At 43.9% G+C, this 20,507-nt stretch overlaps 2 protein-coding genes across 4 annotated transcripts; one reads left to right on the plus strand and one right to left on the minus strand.

Annotated features, from left to right (window-relative positions):
• The first annotated feature begins 400 nt into the window (after nucleotides 1-400).
• On the plus strand, nucleotides 401-7,132 carry LOC124260465 (cyclin-A1-4-like). Of its 3 annotated transcripts, none has more exons than XM_046694798.1 (10): nucleotides 401-531; nucleotides 1,033-1,247; nucleotides 1,739-1,865; nucleotides 2,534-2,623; nucleotides 2,941-3,083; nucleotides 3,590-3,694; nucleotides 4,313-4,468; nucleotides 4,891-5,049; nucleotides 6,191-6,433; nucleotides 6,785-7,132. In XM_046694798.1, exons 2-10 carry the CDS (start codon nucleotides 1,035-1,037, stop codon nucleotides 6,851-6,853), a joined length of 1,305 nt encoding a protein of 434 aa, XP_046550754.1. In that variant the 5' UTR covers nucleotides 401-531; nucleotides 1,033-1,034; the 3' UTR covers nucleotides 6,854-7,132. The 3 variants fall into 3 exon arrangements, with proteins under 3 accessions (XP_046550754.1, XP_046550758.1, XP_046550765.1); XM_046694802.1 differs by having other exon boundaries at nucleotides 1,033-1,238; XM_046694809.1 differs by having other exon boundaries at nucleotides 467-531; nucleotides 1,089-1,247.
• Nucleotides 7,133-8,683: 1,551 nt separating this feature from the next.
• Nucleotides 8,684-19,923, minus strand: LOC124260958 (mitochondrial amidoxime-reducing component 1-like). Its single transcript, XM_046695283.1, has 7 exons — nucleotides 19,681-19,923; nucleotides 18,174-18,356; nucleotides 17,480-17,633; nucleotides 15,207-15,347; nucleotides 11,184-11,248; nucleotides 10,915-10,989; nucleotides 8,684-9,319 (listed from the first exon to the last, which is right to left on the minus strand). The coding sequence occupies exons 1-7, from the start codon at nucleotides 19,908-19,910 to the stop codon at nucleotides 9,208-9,210; spliced, it is 960 nt and encodes a 319-aa protein (XP_046551239.1). The 5' UTR covers nucleotides 19,911-19,923; the 3' UTR covers nucleotides 8,684-9,207.
• Between the last annotated feature and the right edge of the window lie 584 nt (nucleotides 19,924-20,507).

A 20,507-nucleotide genomic window follows, 5' to 3' on the forward strand; every position in this document is an offset into this window, starting at 1 on the left:
TGTGAAGCCCATTTCGTGTGTCCCACTCCGCGATATTGCTGGAATATTGCTAAAAGCGGCGAAAACCATATTCACTCACTACTATTAATGAACTGGCATTTATACGACCTGTTACATACAGCAGCAGCAGCAGCAGTAGTAGTAGTAGTAGTAGTAGCAGTAGTAGTAGTAGCAGCAGTAGTAGTAGTAGTAGCAGTAGTAGTAGTAGTGTTTGAAATAGTATGTTTCTTATAAAACGGACCATGTTCAGATATATATATTTATGATTAACTAAACAAAATTACTTGGGTGTGACCGTGTGTATACTATACGTTTTAAAATTTAAGCAACAATATCCACGATTAAACTTGGCTTGGTTCAATGTGTCAATTTGATTCACCTGCTTGCCACCCGTGAGACAAAAACACGGACTTATCGTGCCCAGTTTCTGCAGGCGCACGTGTTACGTGGTGTCTATAAAAGACATGAACGAACAATGGCGGGCGTCCACTCTCACAAATTTGACGAGTTGAGCTGAGAGCTACCTTTCGGGTACGTTATCATTTCTACTTTTCATCTGAACAGTAGATATTTTGTAGGAATATTATATCATTTCATTGAAATGAACACTATGTAAGAGTCGTGTGTGGAATCTAGTACATGGAACAGTGAATGAAAACTGCACACTTGTAAGTCGTTTTTAATTTTACCAGCTGAATCTAGGTGTGATACACGAGCTTTGATAATCGCTGCTACCATAAACTGAATTGTAGCATTTACATACATTTCCTTATTTCAAAAATAGGTATTTTTCAACACGTCGGTTTGTCTGACTGACTGATGTGTATAACCTACTCCTTTCCCATGTGAACTTCTCCTTGATTGAATGGTTTACATGAAGATTAGTTCAATGTTCAGTTGAACAATGTTGAAAAGGCAGAGAAAATGATTTTTAGACCACAGAATTCACATCAGCATTATTTGTCAAGTGTCATTACTATGTCAAATTATTGCCAGATAACTGTATTTTAAGCATTGATTATTTTATACCAGGAATGTCCGCTTTCGGAGTAATAAATCTAGACTATAATCTACACCGGTCGGTGCAGAAACGCAAGCCTGGGGGAATCAGTGCCGGCGAGAATCGGGACTTTCAGCAACATACCATGAACAACATCGTGAAGCGCAAGAAGACCGTCTTCTTCCCAGCCTCGGGGGTCTGCTCAGCTCAACACGTCCAAACGGCAATCAAGCAACATGTAACCGAAGTTCGTTTTTTCCTTTTTGCTTTTACTGAGCCCCAACATCCTCGGTAATCGTACATGACATCGTACGCCTGGCTGAGGTGACGTATCTGTCATACGGCATCATTTATACTATCAGCTGTTGCGATAAACAGTGGGTCTCCGCTACCGTGTTAGAATGGGTCTCAGTAACTCCTGCTTGTCGCAAGATGCTGCCAGATTGATGAGATAGTCAAATATGGTCAGGGCTAATGATCATTATGTTCCGATGGTGCGGATCGCTCACAATATGGATCTATGGTTTGTCTGGCCCAGACCTAGGCCGCTGTCATATAGCTGGAATAGTGCTCACTTCGGCGTTCAGAGAGAATCATATGTATTTATGCGATTGTGTGGCCGGAAGATTCCCCTTGCGAATAAAATATCTTCGCAGATTTATCAATGCAGACATGTACTTGTCAAATTATGAGAATCTGACACAAGCTATTGTAATGACGTCAGTGAGGTAATTTTAGGAACGCCGTGTACTCAGCGACAACAGCAACATCTCGCACAGCACAGCAGGCGCCCCCAAACCGATGGTGCAGTGTACGGAATACCCCAAAGTTGCCAAGGCGAGGCCGGCATTTCGTGTAACTCCGGGTAAGTAGGATATAGACTGGCCTCCGCTATTAATATTTCAATGACTAAACCCTGGTCTGTCGATCCTGCATCAGGAAAACAATCCAAACAAAATGATAAGCAACGACAAACTCAATTCGTCCTGGGAACCTCTGTGATCCCAGTTTAACAATGGTAGCAGATTCACATTTGGTCACATTCCAGTGCATACCCAATTCTGAACTATAAGAAAATGTCCCTTATAGATTACTGACTTGTTAGCACCTATAACCCGATCATAAACAGGCCTCCAAATATGGCTTTCTTAAAACATTGTCTCGGCTAACGACTATAGTGTTATCGCTGCAGTGAACCGATCACATGAATGTCCAAATAGTATCCCATCAGGAAGCAGTTTCGTGCAATACCTCAATGCAATGGCTTGTTTCACTGTTGATTGTTGACACACGGTCGTCATAGGCATGGACACAGTGTGGAACATGGGCGAGTGGTTGTACACTACTACATGATATGTGGGGCTGCCCTGTATTCATTCTTAATGAAGTAACTTGTAGAAACTGCGAAACTTCATCTTAAACCCCAGTATTTTACGAATGACCTACGATAGGATAGTAGATATAGTGTTTACTTATTGTAGATGCACTACAGACATGATAAACAGATAAACATGGGTCACTGTTGGTTGCCAGGTAACCAAGGATGTCGGAAAGTCAAGAAACACAGGCTCAGTACCAAGAAGAAACTCTGCATCAATGGACCAGAGCGTGTCGTTCCTTTTGGTAAGAAGCTCGCTTTCCAGTTCGTTACATCTTGTGTTCCAAATTTCACAAAATGTAGGAAAATAAATATTAAACACATTTCCATTCCAGTACATTATATACAATTGACACACTGTATAATTTCATTTAGACAGTAACAGTTCCATCTCATCGCCTATCTCTAACAGATTTTACTGCGCTGATCAATGACATTTGGGTTTTAACGTCCATACCAAACTACAAACGGAACTGAGGTGGCGAGTTCATCATGATTAGAATTACGAGATTTTATTGCCAGGACTGCCGAAGATTACTTTGACCAACTTTGGTATTTCCAGACGAGCCTATGGACCTTGATGATCCTGCTCTAAGACTCCGCCACCTGCTGAAGACAGTTCCAGTTGGCATCAAAGATATAGATACAGACAAGGGGGAGCTCTACAGCCCGGCCTATGCCCAAGACATAATCGATTACCTGCAGGTCGGTCCGTGTTGCATCCAGGAACCTCCTGGTCCAGTCCTAGATAGCGGTATTTGCGGATACTATACAGTGGACGCTGGGTGGCTCGATACCAAAAGATGTTAAAAGGTGGTTGATGTTACCCTGGCTGGCCTGGCTTGACGCCGGCTTTCCACAACGCCCGAAAATATGCGTTGCGCATTGCCTCTTTCATCATACACTATCTGCAATCAGGAGTCCAGTCACACACACCTAATCTCCAGCACAGTCGGCGATCTAACCCAAACAGCCACAGCATATCGCAGACATTGTGTGCTGGAGATAAGGTGGTGTGTGGGTACGAATGGAACCTAACCCAAAACTACTAGAATCTGTACTTCAAATTTGAATTTCGAAGAATTTATTCCACTGCAAATGTTTATGAAAAGGCCATTGGAGTTGGTTAATGGGTTGACCAAAGGACTTATTACAATGATTGAACATGTTTGTTCCCTTATTTATCACTATCAGTATATGTTGGTCTGCAGGCGGTGGAAACTCGGTGGTCATTCCCGACGGACTTCTTGGAGGATCAGACTGAGGTGACGCCCAGCATGAGAGCTGTCCTGGTAGACTGGCTGATGCAGGTCCAGGTAATGTCGTTCATTCCAGGGAATGAAACAACAGATGTTGCTCTAGTACCTACCTGGTTTGACTGACCCAGAGTCGAGTCGTAACGGAATGCCGTGTGTTGCTGACAGCCTACGTGAAGCCAGCAGCCCTTGATGTCGTAACCTTGGTAGCCTACTTCTGGCAACAGCAACTGGCAGTTTGGTTTCAGATTTTCACTTCCTACCCCAAAGCAATTTGCAGTTAAGAAACCTGAAGTTTAGTTCAAATGTTGCTACATTCGAACTGTTTCTAGGGTTTGCAGCACCATAGCCGTGCTAGTGGATTGCACTGAAGTAGTAAAGGTCTGAGACCTGCGTTACTTCGGCCCTTCCTCCCACATTAAGCTGACCGATGTGAGTGAAATACTGTTCCCAGTGGCGTTACATCCAACTCTGTATTGCTGAATGTGGTGTTAAACAAGTACCATATATTGTGAATTTACTTCTCAAGAAGCCAGCCAGCTTGTCCAGTCAATGGTCACTTGTGTTCGGCTCGGGTTTTAATAACTTACTACATGGGTCTCCTTTATTGTTTTGATTAACAAGTTTACTTTGACGTTCAAACTGAACCCCTTACTGAATCATTTCCCTCTCCGCTAGTGTCATGAACGTCTCAGTGACGACACGCTGCACCTGACAGTCGCCCTCATCGACCGCTACATCTGCCACAAGGTTCCGGCAATACACGAGGTCCAGCTCCTCGGCATCACCTGTGTCTTGATAGCTGCCAAGTTCGTGGAGAGATTCCCACCTGAGGTAAGTTCTGTGTACAGACCAGAAACGTCTTCCAAAATGCAACAATAACCCTGAGCATATCATATATTTTGTAATGGCAGCTGGTATGTTTAGTTTCGGGAATTAGGTCCAAATTATGTTTGCAAGATTTTAAATTTCCACATTGTTTTGGTCTTGCTTTAAGGTATCTCGAACGTTTTTTCTCTGTAAATTGACATACTAACCCGGAAATTGAAGAGTCTGAAGTCCGGAATGTATACGAGCTGTGATGACATTCTTTGTTTGCATTGGTTTTAAAAATGTAACAGTTCAAAGAGCAGAATTTTTAAAATGTATGCCTGTGACAACATATGCAGGTGAACTATATTATCAGATTGTATCGGTTATCGTGGGTGTGAAGGGCCAGTACAGACTATGATGTTGACGGGTTTTGTTTGTTTGAGATATCAACCCTGTGCCACCTGACAGACAACACCTACACGGAGGATGAAGTGATCACCATGGAGATTCAGATCCTCAAGACGCTCAAGTTCGACCTCAATATTCCTAGCCCATTTGCCTTCCTGGACAGATTCCTGCAAGCTGAAGAAAATGATTCAAAGGTTTCCTCTTGCAATATATCCGACATAACCAATTATTCAGACTCCATTCCCATTCTATGACAAGATGTCCTGGACCACTTCACTTCCAAAGCTGTTTCGGGTCACATTCTAATGACACGATGCTATGAAATTTGCCAAATAAAATTGCTTCGTTGTTTGACAATTCGAATGATGTGGCCCAATTACATCACAGGGTTGTTAAATGGGGACCAATCGGGGGATCGTGCTGGCCAAAGTAGCACACAAACCTCGTTCTGATTAAGATACTGGTGTACAGTTGGCGTTATCGTGTAGTTTGGCGTTATCGTGTTGTAACGTAACTCCAGGGCCATTTGCTGCAAAACATCGGTTAACAACGTCTTTGTACCTCACGAGAGGTTGCCATTTTTCTTGAACATGTAGACCGTCTCCGTGGTGTAGTGGTTAGAGCGTGAAGGTCGCGGGTTCGATCCGCCGACCGCGTCATACCAAAAGACGTTAAAATATGGTACTTGTTGGTCCCTGCCTGGCGCTCGGCATTTATGGGTACAACAAGGACTGGTCGGCTCGGAGTCCGTATAATGTGTCTGAGTGGGGTATTCATGCTTCACTGCGGCATGGTATCTCAGTGGGCTAGCACTATAAAACCAAATTGGGCAGTACAAGCAGCCGCACATAACACATACACACGCATGCACGTCGTCATATGAGCGAAATATTCTCCAGCACGACGTTAAACCCAATTTCACCTCACCTCTTGAACATGTCTTCCTACTTGCAAAATTCATGCAAATCAAGCATATGTATGGTTGCGTTTCTCCGACCACTGCAACACTTTCTCTGTTTGACACATGTCATCGGTTCCCAATTGCGCAGATCGATGCTCATGCTGTTGATCACTGGATTGTCTGGTCCAGACTCCATTATTTACAGACCGCCGACCATATAGCTGGAATATTGCTGAGTGCGGAGTAAACCGAAACTCACTCACTCACTCAAATCCAAAACGCCATTCACAAAACAACCACTAACAACATTCCTTGTCACGACAACTTTTGCCTCACACCGTCAAAAAGCTGGAATGTTGTCAAAATCAGCTTGGAACAATCAAAACTTAACAAAGTTTGTAATCATGTTTCATGGGGTATGTCCTCTCCCCCAGGTTCCCCATCTATGCAGGTACCTTCTGGACTTGTCTCTGGTCAGTGCTGGTGCCGTCAGGTTCGTGCCGTCCATGCTGGCTGCCGGGGCGCTCTATCTCTCCAGGCGCATCTTCCGGTCTCTCATGGGACAAGTCTGGACCCCGAATCTCGCGTTTTACAGCAAGTATTCGGAAAACGACCTGGTGATGTGTGTTCGACACCTCGACAAGCTTCTGAACAAGGCGCCCACTGGGAACCACAAGGTGACCTCAATGGTTCATGTATATACATACATACTCGTATCTTTATTCCTCTACTCTGATGCTGGAGAAGAGTCTGTCTAGTCAACAAGTCTGTCTAGTCAAGATTCATCTATATTTGATTAATAAGGTTACTTTCCTTTCTTAACGTACACGTCAATGGTGAAACCTAAAATATTCAAAATAATTTATTTCTTTAAGTGGTCACTAAATAGTATACGTGTGTGGAGTTTTAAAGCTAAATGTTTGTGTAGCAGTAAGCAATGGTAGAAATGTTTACACTTCATGCCATTATGTGTTTGTTGAAAGCAGTTGTGGAAACTATTTTCTAAGTGCAATGTCAATTTGTTTCAGGCTGCTAGGAACAAGCACGCGAAATCTGACTACGGCTGCATCTCGTCCAACCCCCTGATATGCCAGTGATATCGACACGATGACCCTGCGACTCTGGACACCAAACATAGTGCTATCTTTTCAATTGTACAAATATTCCAATTATTGATTGATGGGTCGGAATGAGACGTCCCGACAACGCACGTTTAATGCATGCACAGAGCACATTTGACCATGAAATAGAGAAAAAAAAATCAACGCAACGACGAAAACCTACGCAGAAACGTTAAAAACAATTTGAGAGTTAGGACCATTTGTACAGTTTTGTGCGAATAAAAAGCATTTGTATATAATTGCATACGCATCAAATTATCCGTGTTGAGTCTTCATACACTCGGGGGCGGTGGGGTAGCCTTGTGGTTAAAGCGGTCGCTCGTCACTCCGAAGACCCGGGTTCGATTCCCCACATAGGTACAATGTGTGAAGCTCATTTTCTTCATGCAGGAAGGGCATTCCTACTAGATACACGAATCTGTATTGAAAGTTATACCACTAGGGTATGTTATGTCCATTGTACTGGCAGGTTGATTTTCTGTGTATCAACCTTCTATCTGCACGTGCAGAGGTTGATATGTGGATAACAACCTTGGCGGTGCAGGAAACGCACGTGCAACAAGCAATGTACGAGTCAATTCGGCGCCCACGTGGTATAAGTAGGTTAGCACCTCTGCGGGTGATATGGATTCAACGCTCTCGCCTCACGGCTCGAGCGTTGAAATCCATATCACCCTTGAGGAGGGTGCTAACGTATACTTATCAATTAAGTTTGTCTGTATAGTATACACTCCGTATTACAAGAGTACAACAATATTTGCTGTTGTACTGAAATGGTTATGACGAAAAATCATCTAACTGGAAATCAGTAAAGATGCAGTTTTACTTAAGTACCTTTCTAAACAGATTCCAGGATTTGAACCCCTTTATTGTTAACTTTGGAAACATTGTAAAATTGCCTTTTGCCTTGTAAATAGAATCATTTCATTCTTGCGGCCATTGTGAGAGATACAACAACAAAACTAGTATATGCGTTTTCGTGGCGAATATTGGAAAGTTGGAGGATTTATTCCGCTTTAACCTAAAATCGTAGATATCGGCCCCCTAGTTTCAGAAATCGTGCACCTGACCACAATATTAATATTGGTATCCAACATCTGGGTAGCACGATACACCCGTAATATACGCGTCTCCTATGCACGAGACGGTGTATTGGAGGGGTACAAAGCTAATGAAAACAGTTTAATGGATCCATTCCACCCGTTTTCAAATATGTCTTGCAAATGGGATTCCTATGGCTATGTCTGTCACTTCAAATACATTTCCGAATCAACATTAAATGAAGTTGACATGAATTCAGACTTTGAAGAACTTAGAATGGAAGTATTTCAAGTATCAATTTCCCTAACCCTAACCCTTTCAGTATTATACTCGTAAGGGGACAAAAAATCATGTAGATACATTTGGAAATAATTCTTCGGATGAGGAAGTGTTGCGCGAGTCGCAAAGCCTTGAAAGGGCATTTGTCCAAATGAATAGTTCAGCGGATGATTGGATGGTTTGGTTTGTTTAACGCCACACTCTGCAATATTCCAGCAAGATGGCGGCGGTCTGTAAAAAATTCAAGTGATCACCAGACAATCCAGTGATCGACAGTGATATGCCAGTTATTGGGGTTGAAAAAGCTGTCGACCATAAGGACCTGCAGAAAACAAGAGCTGTGGGTTCGAGTGGTTTTAGTCGGGGCCTAAGGACCGACGTTAATTTCGAACGCTGACCTCAATCGCAACCCCAACCTCCTCCAAGCGTAGGAACTATTATCTTGGGCTACATGCGTCATGTTGGTTCAAAGAAAAATATCCTTCAGATTATTTAAAGATTGATTTATTTTTGTACAAATCTTTGGTTCATTCCTGCAGCTGGTAAGGGAAAGGCGATAGTTGACAGGCGGACAGACAACACACCCAATCTTGAAAGGGTTCACATGAAACAAATGCTCTAGAATAGTTGGTATAAGCAATATTGACACAGTCCAGTAGTAAACATACATAACATAAACACATATGTCGACAGTGGAAATATGTGTGAAAGAGAAGGTGATATCTTCGGAAATATAACTGGACTTGTTCAATGTTCAACCAGGTTTTGTTACAATTAATCCTTATAACCATCATGAACACAACCTTTCACTAATCATCTCGTGTTGTTATCTAAGCGTACAATGATCAGATTTTTATTCTATAAAAATTAATTTGACAATTATGTTTCACTAATCATTTTTCTGGGTGCACGACGTGGTATTCCGTAAGAAAAGAGCACAATAATGTATTCTCAGCATCCGTCTATTAAAGCACAGCCAGGAACCTGTGCACACATTCTGCTACCCATGATCATGCCCGGATGGCGTAAACGGGGTCTCCCACCTGAACCCTGCCGCCCTGGTCAAGTGCCGAGCTGATCCCGAGAATGGGCGACCTCCCAAACCGCGGAACACAGCGGATCCTGCAACAAAGATGGTTTTCTGCCTGTTGTTTTACACCGTGAGCTCATATCCGTCTTAAAATCTAAGCTTGACCTGAATAATCATTGTACGAGAGTATCAAAATCGTTGAGTCTGCTGTATAGTGAGTGAGTGAGTTAAAATTTAAAGTCACATCGGCAGTATTTCAGTCATATCGTGACTATGAAAGTTGTAATTTTTTCTTATCCTGACTCATGATCTTTTGCTTATCTCCCTTTCCTTTTCGAATGGTAGTGGAACGAATCCCTTGAATAAACACACTTGAGTTACCTCCCTTTGTTCCCGCGAAGCAGGTGACCTGACTTGTATAAATACACTCAGTCCCACGAGTTACCTCCCTTTGCCCTTTCCTCAAAGGTGCGCAAAACAGTCAGGTGACTTTTACCAGTCTAGCACAGGCTAGCATGAGTGATTAAAGATCCTGTACGGGTAAAGATCTTACCTGTCTCGCAACTCATTTATGATAAAGATCTTATCATAACTATGGGTTGTGATGAGATATCCATGATACTAGTTTATCTTAGCCACATGAATCAACATGATTCAACTTGTGAAATAAGAAAAGAAAGTGGTCCCCCTTCATCACATGGGAAGTTGGACGTATCAAAGGGCCAATCTGTCGGATTCTCAAAAGATCATGAGTCATGGATAATTGTATAAGAATGACGAGAAGCCCTCAATTTTGAGACTTTCACAGCAGAAAGTGCATGGGCAGAAATTCATATTTTTTACTTGATAAGGGCACAAATACATTTAACGTCCGCTTCGGGAATCGATTTTACCACCAAAAGATCATATGATAAGCATATAAAAATATCTGATTTTACTTTAAAAATTACATAATTTGTGAATGTATAAATGTATAAACACAAACTTATTTACTTACCTGTCTGCAGGGGACAGTAAAATAACTAGTCTATCACAAATTTACACTTAAAACCAGCATAAAACCATAAAACAAAATTTTTATCTTTAACAATACAATATAAAATTGGGCTACAGGTCGCCAACAACTGGTAGATCACCACACTAGGGACCATGGGGATTTACAGTACCTTTGCTTCCTGCATGGACCTGTCTAGAATTATAACAGCTGCTAGCAATTGTACATAATGTTAGCCATTAACCTAAAAAGTACAAATATTCTACGATTAAAAACGGAGGAAGATATGAATCTTCTGTGATTGAAGTGGGCTGACATACCCTCTCAAGGAGATCTGCAGTATATGTTAAGGGTAAGGTATACATAAAGGAAACATGTTAAAGGGGTACGTTAAGTAGGACAGAGGGGGAACAACAAGGTTTAGCCTGGAAATAGTCTTCAAGGAGCCATATGAGATACTGTATCATTACATGGGGTCACCCTGTCTTTAACTCGTTGTAGCCACGATTTCCTAGGTGCTTGTATAAATCATGTATCGGGCTCCAGTGTCGAACTCTGGGAGATAAGCAATGATGTGCATTGTGTCGAATGTGCCTTATCGTAGGTTTTGTAAACTGATACGATAATATCATCTGTTTATGGTGGTGTAAACTGATACGATAATATCATCTGTTTATGGTGGTGTAAACTCACGTCTGTAGAAGGTCCAGAGGCTTCTTTTCCTTTATCCGTTTGCCGGTTTTGAAATCAATGTTTACTTTTATGCATCTGAAACATGAGATGCATTGTGTCCAGATTGTAAAAGATAAACACGGGACCACAACATTGAAACTTTAACATAAATATTTTTACTTAAATACTTACTTTAATTCAAGTAAGTGTGAGGGTTCAATTTTATTTTTGAACAAGATTTGTGTGAGTGAGCTCGGTTCGAATCTGCTTCATAAAGTATTATAACTTACCTCGGAGTACAGTACAGGGTTCGTAGAATGGCCTCGTTGCCGATCTTTACCGACTGCCACTCGTCCTGAAACATGACACGATGGCTGACGGTCATACCACACAGTGATGGACTGTCTGTCATTCTAGTAGGCATACCACAGTGAAGTCTGTATCAAAGTCACTCAGTCTATCATTCAAAGATGTCCGGTAGTAGGCATACCACACAGTGATGGACGTCTGTCGGTCTGTATCAAAGTCACTCAGTCTATCATTCAAAGATGTCCGGTAGTAGGCATACCACACAGTGATGGACGTCTGTCGGTCTGAATCAAAGTCACTCAGTCTATCATTCAAAGATGTCCGGTAGTAGGCATACCACACAGTGATGGACGTCTGTCGGTCTGTATCAAAGTCACTCAGTCTATCATTCAAAGATGTCCGGTAGTAGGCATACCACACAGTGATGGACGTCTGTCGGTCTGTATCAAAGTCACTCAGTCTATCATTCAAAGATGTCCGGTAGTAGGCATACCACACAGTGATTGACGTCTGTTGGTCTGTATCAAAGTCACTCAGTCTATCATTCAAAGATGTCCGGTAGTAGGCATACACACAGTGATGGACGTCTGTCGGTCTGTATCAAAGTCACTCAGTCTATCATTCAAAGATGTCCGGCAGTAGGCATACCACACAGTGATGGACGTCTGTTGGTCTGTATCAAAGTCACTCAGTCTATCATTCAAAGATGTCCGGCAGTAGGCATACCACACAGTGATGGACGTCTGTTGGTCTGTATCAAAGTCACTCAGTCTATCATTCAAAGATGTCCGGTAGTAGGCATACCACACAGTGATGGACGTCTGTTGGTCTGTATCAAAGTCACTCAGTCTATCATTCAAAGATGTCCGGTAGTAGGCATACCACACAGTGATGGACGTCTGTTGGTCTGTATCAAAGTCACTCAGTCTATCATTCAAAGATGTCCGGTAGTAGGCATACCACACAGTGATGGACGTCTGTCGGTCTGTATCAAAGTCACTCAGTCTATCATTCAAAGATGTCCGGTAGTAGGCATACCACACAGTGATGGACGTCTGTCGGTCTGTATCAAAGTCACTCAGTCTATCATTCAAAGATGTCCGGTAGTAGGCATACCACACAGTGATGGACGTCTGTCGGTCTGTATCAAAGTCACTCAGTCTATCATTCCAAAGATGTCCGGTAGTAGGCATACCACACAGTGATGGACGTCTGTCGGTCTGTATCAAAGTCAATCAGTCTATCATTCAAAGGATGTCCGGTAGTAGGCATAGCACACAGTGATGGACGTCTGTCGGTCTGTATCAAAGTCACTCAGTCTATCATTCAAAGATGTCCGGTAGTAGGCATACCACACAGTGATGGACGTCTGTCGGTCTGTATCAAAGTCACTCAGTCTATCATTCAAAGATGTCCGGTAGTAGGCATACCACACAGTGATGGACGTCTGTTGGTCTGTATCAAAGTCACTCAGTCTATCATTCAAAGATGTCCGGTAGTAGGCATACCACACAGTGATGGACGTCTGTCGGTCTGTATCAAAGTCACTCAGTCTATCATTCAAAGATGTCCGGTAGTTGGCATACCACACAGTGATAGACGTTTGTTGGTCTGTATCAAAGTCACTCAGTCTATCATTCAAAGATGTCCGGTAGTAGGCATACCACACAGTGATGGACGTCTGTCGGTCTGTATCAAAGTCACTCAGTCTATCATTCAAAGATGTCCGGTAGTAGGCATACCACACAGTGATGGACGTCTGTCGGTCTGTATCAAAGTCACTCAGTCTATCATTCAAAGATGTCCGGTAGTAGGCATACCACACAGTGATTGACGTCTGTTGGTCTGTATCAAAGTCACTCAGTCTATCATTCAAAGATGTCCGGTAGTAGGCATACCACACAGTGATGGACGTCTGTCGGTCTGTATCAAAGTCACTCAGTCTATCATTCAAAGATGTCCGGTAGTAGGCATACCACACAGTGATGGACGTCTGTCGGTCTGTATCAAAGTCACTCAGTCTATCATTCAAAGATGTCCGGTAGTAGGCATACCACACAGTGATGGACGTCTGTCGGTCTGTATCAAAGTCACTCAGTCTATCATTCAAAGATGTCCGGTAGTAGGCATACCACACAGTGATGGACGTCTGTTGGTCTGTATCAAAGTCACTCAGTCTATCATTCAAAGATGTCCGGTAGTAGGCATACCACACAGTGATGGACGTCTGTCGGTCTGTATCAAAGTCACTCAGTCTATCATTCAAAGATGTCCGGTAGTAGGCATACCACACAGTGATGGACGTCTGTTGGTCTGTATCAAAGTCACTCAGTCTATCATTCAAAGATGTCCGGTAGTAGGCATACCACACAGTGATGGACGTCTGTCGGTCTGTATCAAAGTCACTCAGTCTATCATTCAAAGATGTCCGGTAGTAGGCATACCACACAGTGATGGACGTCTGTCGGTCTGTATCAAAGTCACTCAGTCTATCATTCAAAGATGTCCGGTAGTAGGCATACCACACAGTGATGGACGTCTGTCGGTCTGTATCAAAGTCACTCAGTCTATCATTCAAAGATGTCCGGTAGTAGGCATACCACACAGTGATGGACGTCTGTCGGTCTGTATCAAAGTCACTCAGTCTATCATTCAAAGATGTCCGGTAGTAGGCATACCACACAGTGATGGACGTCTGTCGGTCTGTATCAAAGTCACTCAGTCTATCATTCAAAGATGTCCGGTAGTAGGCATACCACACAGTGATGGACGTCTGTCGGTCTGTATCAAAGTCACTCAGTCTATCATTCAAAGATGTCCGGTAGTAGGCATACCACACAGTGATGGACGTCTGTCGGTCTGTATCAAAGTCACTCAGTCTATCATTCAAAGATGTCCGGTAGTAGGCATACCACACAGTGATGGACGTCTGTCGGTCTGTATCAAAGTCACTCTGTCTATCATTCAAAGATGTCCGGTAGTAGGCATACCACACAGTGATGGACGTCTGTTGGTCTGTATCAAAGTCACTCAGTCTATCATTCAAAGATGTCCGGTAGTAGGCATACCACACAGTGATGGACGTCTGTTGGTCTGTATCAAAGTCACTCAGTCTATCATTCAAAGATGTCCGGTAGTAGGCATACCACACAGTGATTGGACGTATGTTGGTCTGTATCAAAGTCACTCAGTCTATCATTCAAAGATGTCCGGTAGTAGGCATACCACACAGTGATGGACGTCTGTTGGTCTGTATCAAAGTCACTCAGTCTATCATTCAAAGATGTCCGGTAGTAGGCATACCACACAGTGATGGACGTCTGTTGGTCTGTATCAAAGTCACTCTGTCTATCATTCAAAGATGTCCGGTAGTAGGCATACCACACAGTGATGGACGTCTGTTGGTCTGTATCAAAGTCACTCAGTCTATCATTCAAAGATGTCCGGTAGTAGGCATACCACACAGTGATGGACGTCTGTTGGTCTGTATCAAAGTCACTCAGTCTATCATTCAAAGATGTCCGGTAGTAGGCATACCACACAGTGATGGACGTCTGTCGGTCTGTATCAAAGTCACTCTGTCTATCATTCAAAGATGTCCGGTAGTAGGCATACCACACAGTGATGGACGTCTGTTGGTCTGTATCAAAGTCACTCAGTCTATCATTCAAAGATGTCCGGTAGTAGGCATACCACACAGTGGTGGACGTCTGTCGGTCTGTATCAAAGTCACTCAGTCTATCATTCAAAGATGTCCGGTAGTCAGTAATTAAAGTATAAAGCCCTTTCTAGGATGTTTGCAGGTATGTTTTAAAACTACTTCACTATTTTCAAGAATATGACGATGTCAACCTATATGACTTAAAAGTGTCAAGAAAGAGGATCACTTTCACTTCCCCCTTAGGGACGATGTCATAGGTGTGCCAGGAACCTGTAATTTTGCTATCGATGTTTCCATCTGCAAGAGCCAGGGTAGATACGACACACTGAAACTCTGAGCTTACTTCGTCGTATGGTCTGCTTCCCTTCACTACAATGGTTGGTCTGAAGTGGTCGAGGGAAATGGGCTGCTGCAGCTGCTGGTTCACAGCGTCCTGGGACGTCTCCGACATCAGCAGGTAGGCGCAGAAGTCGCTGTACGCGGCCTGACAACAGCACGGAATTACATCGTAGTACAGTGTGACACTTACCCAACATCGTTAGTAGGGTCTTCTGTAGTGGAAACAGCTAGATCAGCTGACTGTAGGTATATATACTTACGATATCAGTGCCAGATTATATTTGCTTGTTCGTTTGATCGGTGTTTCATTATACAATATTCATTAAACATCTTATACCATACCCATACCAATGAACAATGTCAATAGCGAATGTGATCAACATTTGCTTTGATTCAGGGTTTACAGCGGTGGCGCATTGAGGGCACACGCCAATTGAAACCAGTTTAATGGATGTTGTTAATACTGACAACCCTCGATTGGCCAGTTAACGTGGTTAGTTCTGATCCTGTTGTTGGCGTCGTTCCTTCTCACTCAAGACATGGATCTCAAGACATGATCTTGACCTACAGCCCGTTTTGGCAGAGGTACCATGTGGGCAAGCATGCTCCCGTAACCGGACATTACCTCTCTGTATTTGGACAAAGGGTAGAACATCATGTCGTACAAACAAACACCTATCAAACTGCCATTGGCAACGGTGACTTGCCTTCTCCAATCAGTTGTTATGCCAATCATTATACACCCTAAACCGACGACGTTGGGTAACATAGCGTCACTAAAATATCTCCTTGACGCATAAAGACTCCTGAGCTGTCCAGGTCTTGACACCAAAGCTGTCCAGTTCTTACATGGACTCCCCGACAAACAACATACTGTCCCCATCTTGAACCTCAGATGTTGTTTAACACCAAGCAGGGCGTGTCTGACGGGAATTTCAGGCCAAACTTGCCTGATCACTGAACGTCAGGGCCGAATGTTGTGCCACCTACACCGGGGCCGTACGGCACACGTGGTCTCGAATAAGGATTTGTCCGAGGTGTTAATGTGACAGTTTGGTATCGATTCCTTGGATGCACAAAGCAACTGATTGTGTTCTTGTCCTGCTTCAGATAACGCCTCACATATACAACATATATTGTTTCGATGAACATATATTTCCATTGCGGCGTTCGTGTTGGAAGCATACCCATGACATTAGATAAGCGTTATTTACAGTGAAACTTTATCAGTATCTGCTAGCTAAACACTCACTGTTAAATAGGGCAAACAACATATGTCATGTTATCCACTACCAACATGTCATCCCAACGTCACCTGTTATCCACCGCCCACACGATATCACCCAGTCCCCTGTTATCCACCATCCACATGACATCACCCAGTCCCCTGTTATCCACCACCCACATGACATCACCCAGTCCCCTGTTATCTACCACCCACACGATATCACCCAGTCCCCTGTTATCCACCACCCACATGACATCACCCAGTCCCCTGTTATCCACCACCCACATGACATCGCCCAGTCCTGTTATCCACCACCCACATGATATCGCCCAGTCCCCTGTTATCCACCACCAACACGACATCACCCAGTCCCCTGTTATCCACCACCCACACGACATCACCCAGTCCCCTGTTATCCACCACCCACGACATCACCCAGTCCCTGTTATCCACCACCCACATGACATCACCCAGTTCCCTGTTATCTACCACACACGACATCAACCAGTCCCCTGTTATCCACCACCCACATGATATCACCCAGTCCCCTGTTATCTACCGCACACATGATATCACCCAGTCACCTGTTATCTACCACCCACATGATATCACCCAGTCCCCTGTTATCCACCACCCACACGACATCACCCAGTCCCCTGTTATCCACCACCCACATGACATCACCCAGTCCCTGTTATCCACCACCCACATGACATCACCCAGTCCCTGTTATCCACCACCCACATGACATCACCAAGTCCCTGTTATCCACCACACACGACATCACCCAGTCCCCTGTTATCCACCACCCACACGATATCACCCAGTCACCTGTAATCCACCACCCACATGACATCACCCAGTCCCCTGTTATCCACCACCCACACGACATCACCCAGTCCCTTGTTATCCACCAACCCACATGACATCACCCAGTCCCCTGTTATCCACCAGCCCACACGTTCGTGCATCACCCAGTTCGAATCCCCCTGTTATCCACTGTGAACTGGAACATGACATCACCCAGTCCCCTGTTATCCACCACCCACCTGGTCGCCAGCTATAGCTATCCACCACCCACCCAGGGTTTCTTCTCCTGTGTGATGTCGCCTCTTCCGAAACCCCAGGGGGCTGAGTGATGTCCCTCTTTTTGAAGGAGCAGCCTGACCCCGTCCCTGGCCAGGTACTTGCTGAACCAGCTGGCTGCCTGGTCCCCACAGTCCCCACAGTCAGACCCTCGAGCGTGGCCTGGTTTTGCCGCTGCTGTAACAGAAAGTTAAACATGTACATTTCAATTTTCGGCGTGACAGGCCAACGCCTTAAACGTAACTAACTAATGTAGCACACCGAATATTGGGAAGGTTGACGTCACATCCTGTTTGTGTCAAGTTTGTCACGTTGTATCAGTGGGTTCTATTTTATTTTAAAAAGCGTTTGTGGTAGGTGCATATTTCCTGTACTAGAACAAGGTGTGTAATACAACCTATAACCATATCCATAACACCAGTACTACGTGGAAGACAATGGTTGCCGCACTGAGTCTTTCAGATGGTCTTGGGATCGAATCTGAAGGTTGACATAAGGACGCTTATCTGTCATCAGTGTTGGTCGGCTTCATCAATGTAAATGTCACCCCTTCAGCAACAGTGGACCACCCCACCCACCATCCCACCCGCCACCCCACCTACCCCAATACCCACCCGTAACCGTGATACGTGTGTACCAACTCTTCAACGGTCGTACCTGCTGACAACATTGACAACTTTGCTGCTATCGACGACTGGCGACGTGGACAACGTGAGAGTCGGCATGTCCGGAGCGTCGACGATCAGCTGTCCATCCCTACACGCGGTGCTGACCAGGGCCAGAGTGGGCATCTGGCTGGAGGACAGCATGTTGTAGCTGGCGTCAGTCACCACCCAGTGTCTGGAATGAGACGCAGAGTCCGCTAAAACACAGGGACACTACCTACCTGGTGGAGGCAGAACGCTAATGTGTCCCTCACAGTAACTGGTAATTACACCTGATACAACAGCTGGAGAACAGTACCCACGTTCTCCTATCTCACACAGGTTACCTGGCACTGTCCCGGCTTATTGTCCCTACCAATACTGACCGGCCCCTATACAGCAACAAATACCACTGTTGGAAAGAGAGCACGCCTACATTGTCCTAGTCTCTCTCACAGTCCCTGAACCACATTATTTTCCCTACAGCCTAGCCTTCCCTGTAGTGCTAAAGTCCTAAACGAAGCAAGTCTAGATTTCCCCAGGTTCTGAATCTCTGGTCTCCCTAGGGCTCCTTTTCAATTTAAATGGGCTTGTTTGTTACTATCAAAATTATATATATTCAGAGACTAAGCCTTTGTCTAACATTGTCCCTACCAGATTATTTAAGGACACGTTGGTCAAAACCAGCCCGTTGATACACGATACAGCATCTATATTTTCATATGTGAAATGTGCAGTAATTTTTAGATATTTTTTAATGATTAACATAATTTATAATGTGTAAAGTTATGTCTAGGTAACATATGGGACACGTGGAGACACCTTGTCGTGTTGTCTTACTACGGACATGAACTATATGGCGGCCCCAGAAGAGTGAGTGAGGTAGGACAATCCGGTTAGCTGCACATGTCGAACAAGCTGTATCAGTCCAGTAGGGATACACACATACGGCTTCCGTTCCACTACTGCACACTATATAATACGTATCGCACCATTCCTAAAATGCTGGTGTCATCGCGCAACTTGCAATATGGGTCACATCCCAGGAATGAAGAAGGATTTTACGAACGCTTTATCAAACGTTTCCCTGAAACCAGTATACCTGTATCTCTGTTCCTTACACCCATATACATATTACAGTTCCTCCACTGTTTACATTAAATGCAATCTAGAACGGACAACTTCGTAGAATTCGATCACCTTTAAATATCCATTACCTTTAATGTAAATTATACATTACCTAAATTTGCTAAGCATATACATAAATATTGTTCCTAAGCCAACCCCTATTGTTTCCGTGGTGCTGCTATTCCTATACAGCAAACATACATGGTAACATCTGTAGAGGTAGATACACCTTACAGTAATATATGATCTTCAGCATATATATCCGAGGTACATTAATCAAACATGTGATGAAGATTGATTCCTCTGAGACTGTAGTGAAAATGATATTTTGCTGAAACTGTCTTCCAAACAGGCCCACGTTCACGTGGCCTCATTCATAACGCTTCCCTCACCTGTCTATAACACTGCCTGCAACCTGAAGACCCAGATTCGTGCAGTATCCGCTCTCCACTGTGAAACCTCTGCAGGACTTGATCGGGTAGCATGTTAAACTTGCCACCTCCCCCACCAACTCATATTCTCTCCTCCTTGAACCCACGATCGCTGACAATATGTATTTGATCACCACCCCTCCTGCCAGAGTCAGGAAGACAGCGGCTGGTTCTATGTCCACGCCCGCCATGTTGGGAGTGGGGTCTATTTGTTTGGTGTGGCCTACATATGCTACTCCTGCATCACTTCCCCTGGGTTGTGGGTTACTATGTCACAGTACATGTGACGATTCTGGTTTAATATAAATATGATTTATGAAACTCACAGAGATATGGGAGAGATACGTTGGATCCGTGACATCAGGAAACGTGGTGTGTTGTTATGTAATGAGATCTGTATCTGTCAAATGGTGTACTGCCCGTCAGGTTTCTATATGTAATGAGATCTCTATCTAGGAAATGGTGTACTGCCCGTCAGGTTTCTATATGAAATCGGCGTGACTGCTGATAATCAGTAATGTTAACAGAAATCGTAAATCAAACCCAATCTGAAATATACGGTGACAACATGAAATAGATAAAGGCTACATTAGGATAAACAACACGTGTCTCGCACCTGTCACTGGACATTCCGCCGCCGGTATACAAGTAGTTGTAACTGTTCTGTAAGAAGTCTGTAGTCACACTGGGGTTTTATGGGTACTGGTATATTGCTTTTCAAGACTTGTATCCAATTGTTTGTTTTTTCCGTTTTGGTATATATGTTTAACACCATACAAAAAACCCAA

Source organism: Haliotis rubra, unplaced genomic scaffold, assembly GCF_003918875.1.
Source record: "Haliotis rubra isolate DU_JTF1 unplaced genomic scaffold, ASM391887v1 Scf119, whole genome shotgun sequence".
Classification (NCBI taxonomy): Eukaryota; Metazoa; Mollusca; class Gastropoda; order Lepetellida; family Haliotidae; genus Haliotis; species Haliotis rubra.

Bases quoted from the DNA above. Each gene is read 5' to 3' on its own strand.
- LOC124260465 (XM_046694798.1), top strand. From the start codon at position 1,035: ATGTCCGCTTTCGGAGTAATAAATCTAGACTATAATCTACACCGGTCG. The intron at 3,084-3,589 runs GTCGGTCCGTGT...GTTGGTCTGCAG, and splicing joins ACATAATCGATTACCTGCAG to GCGGTGGAAACTCGGTGGTC. The intron at 3,695-4,312 runs GTAATGTCGTTC...CCTCTCCGCTAG, and splicing joins ACTGGCTGATGCAGGTCCAG to TGTCATGAACGTCTCAGTGA.
- LOC124260958 (XM_046695283.1), bottom strand. From the start codon at position 19,910: ATGGCGGGCGTGGACATAGAACCAGCCGCTGTCTTCCTGACTCTGGCA. The intron at 18,357-19,680 runs GTGAGGGAAGCG...GTCTCATTCCAG, and splicing joins GCAGGCAGTGTTATAGACAG to ACACTGGGTGGTGACTGACG. The intron at 9,320-10,914 runs GTGAGTTTACAC...TCTTTGTTGCAG, and splicing joins CCTCTGGACCTTCTACAGAC to GATCCGCTGTGTTCCGCGGT.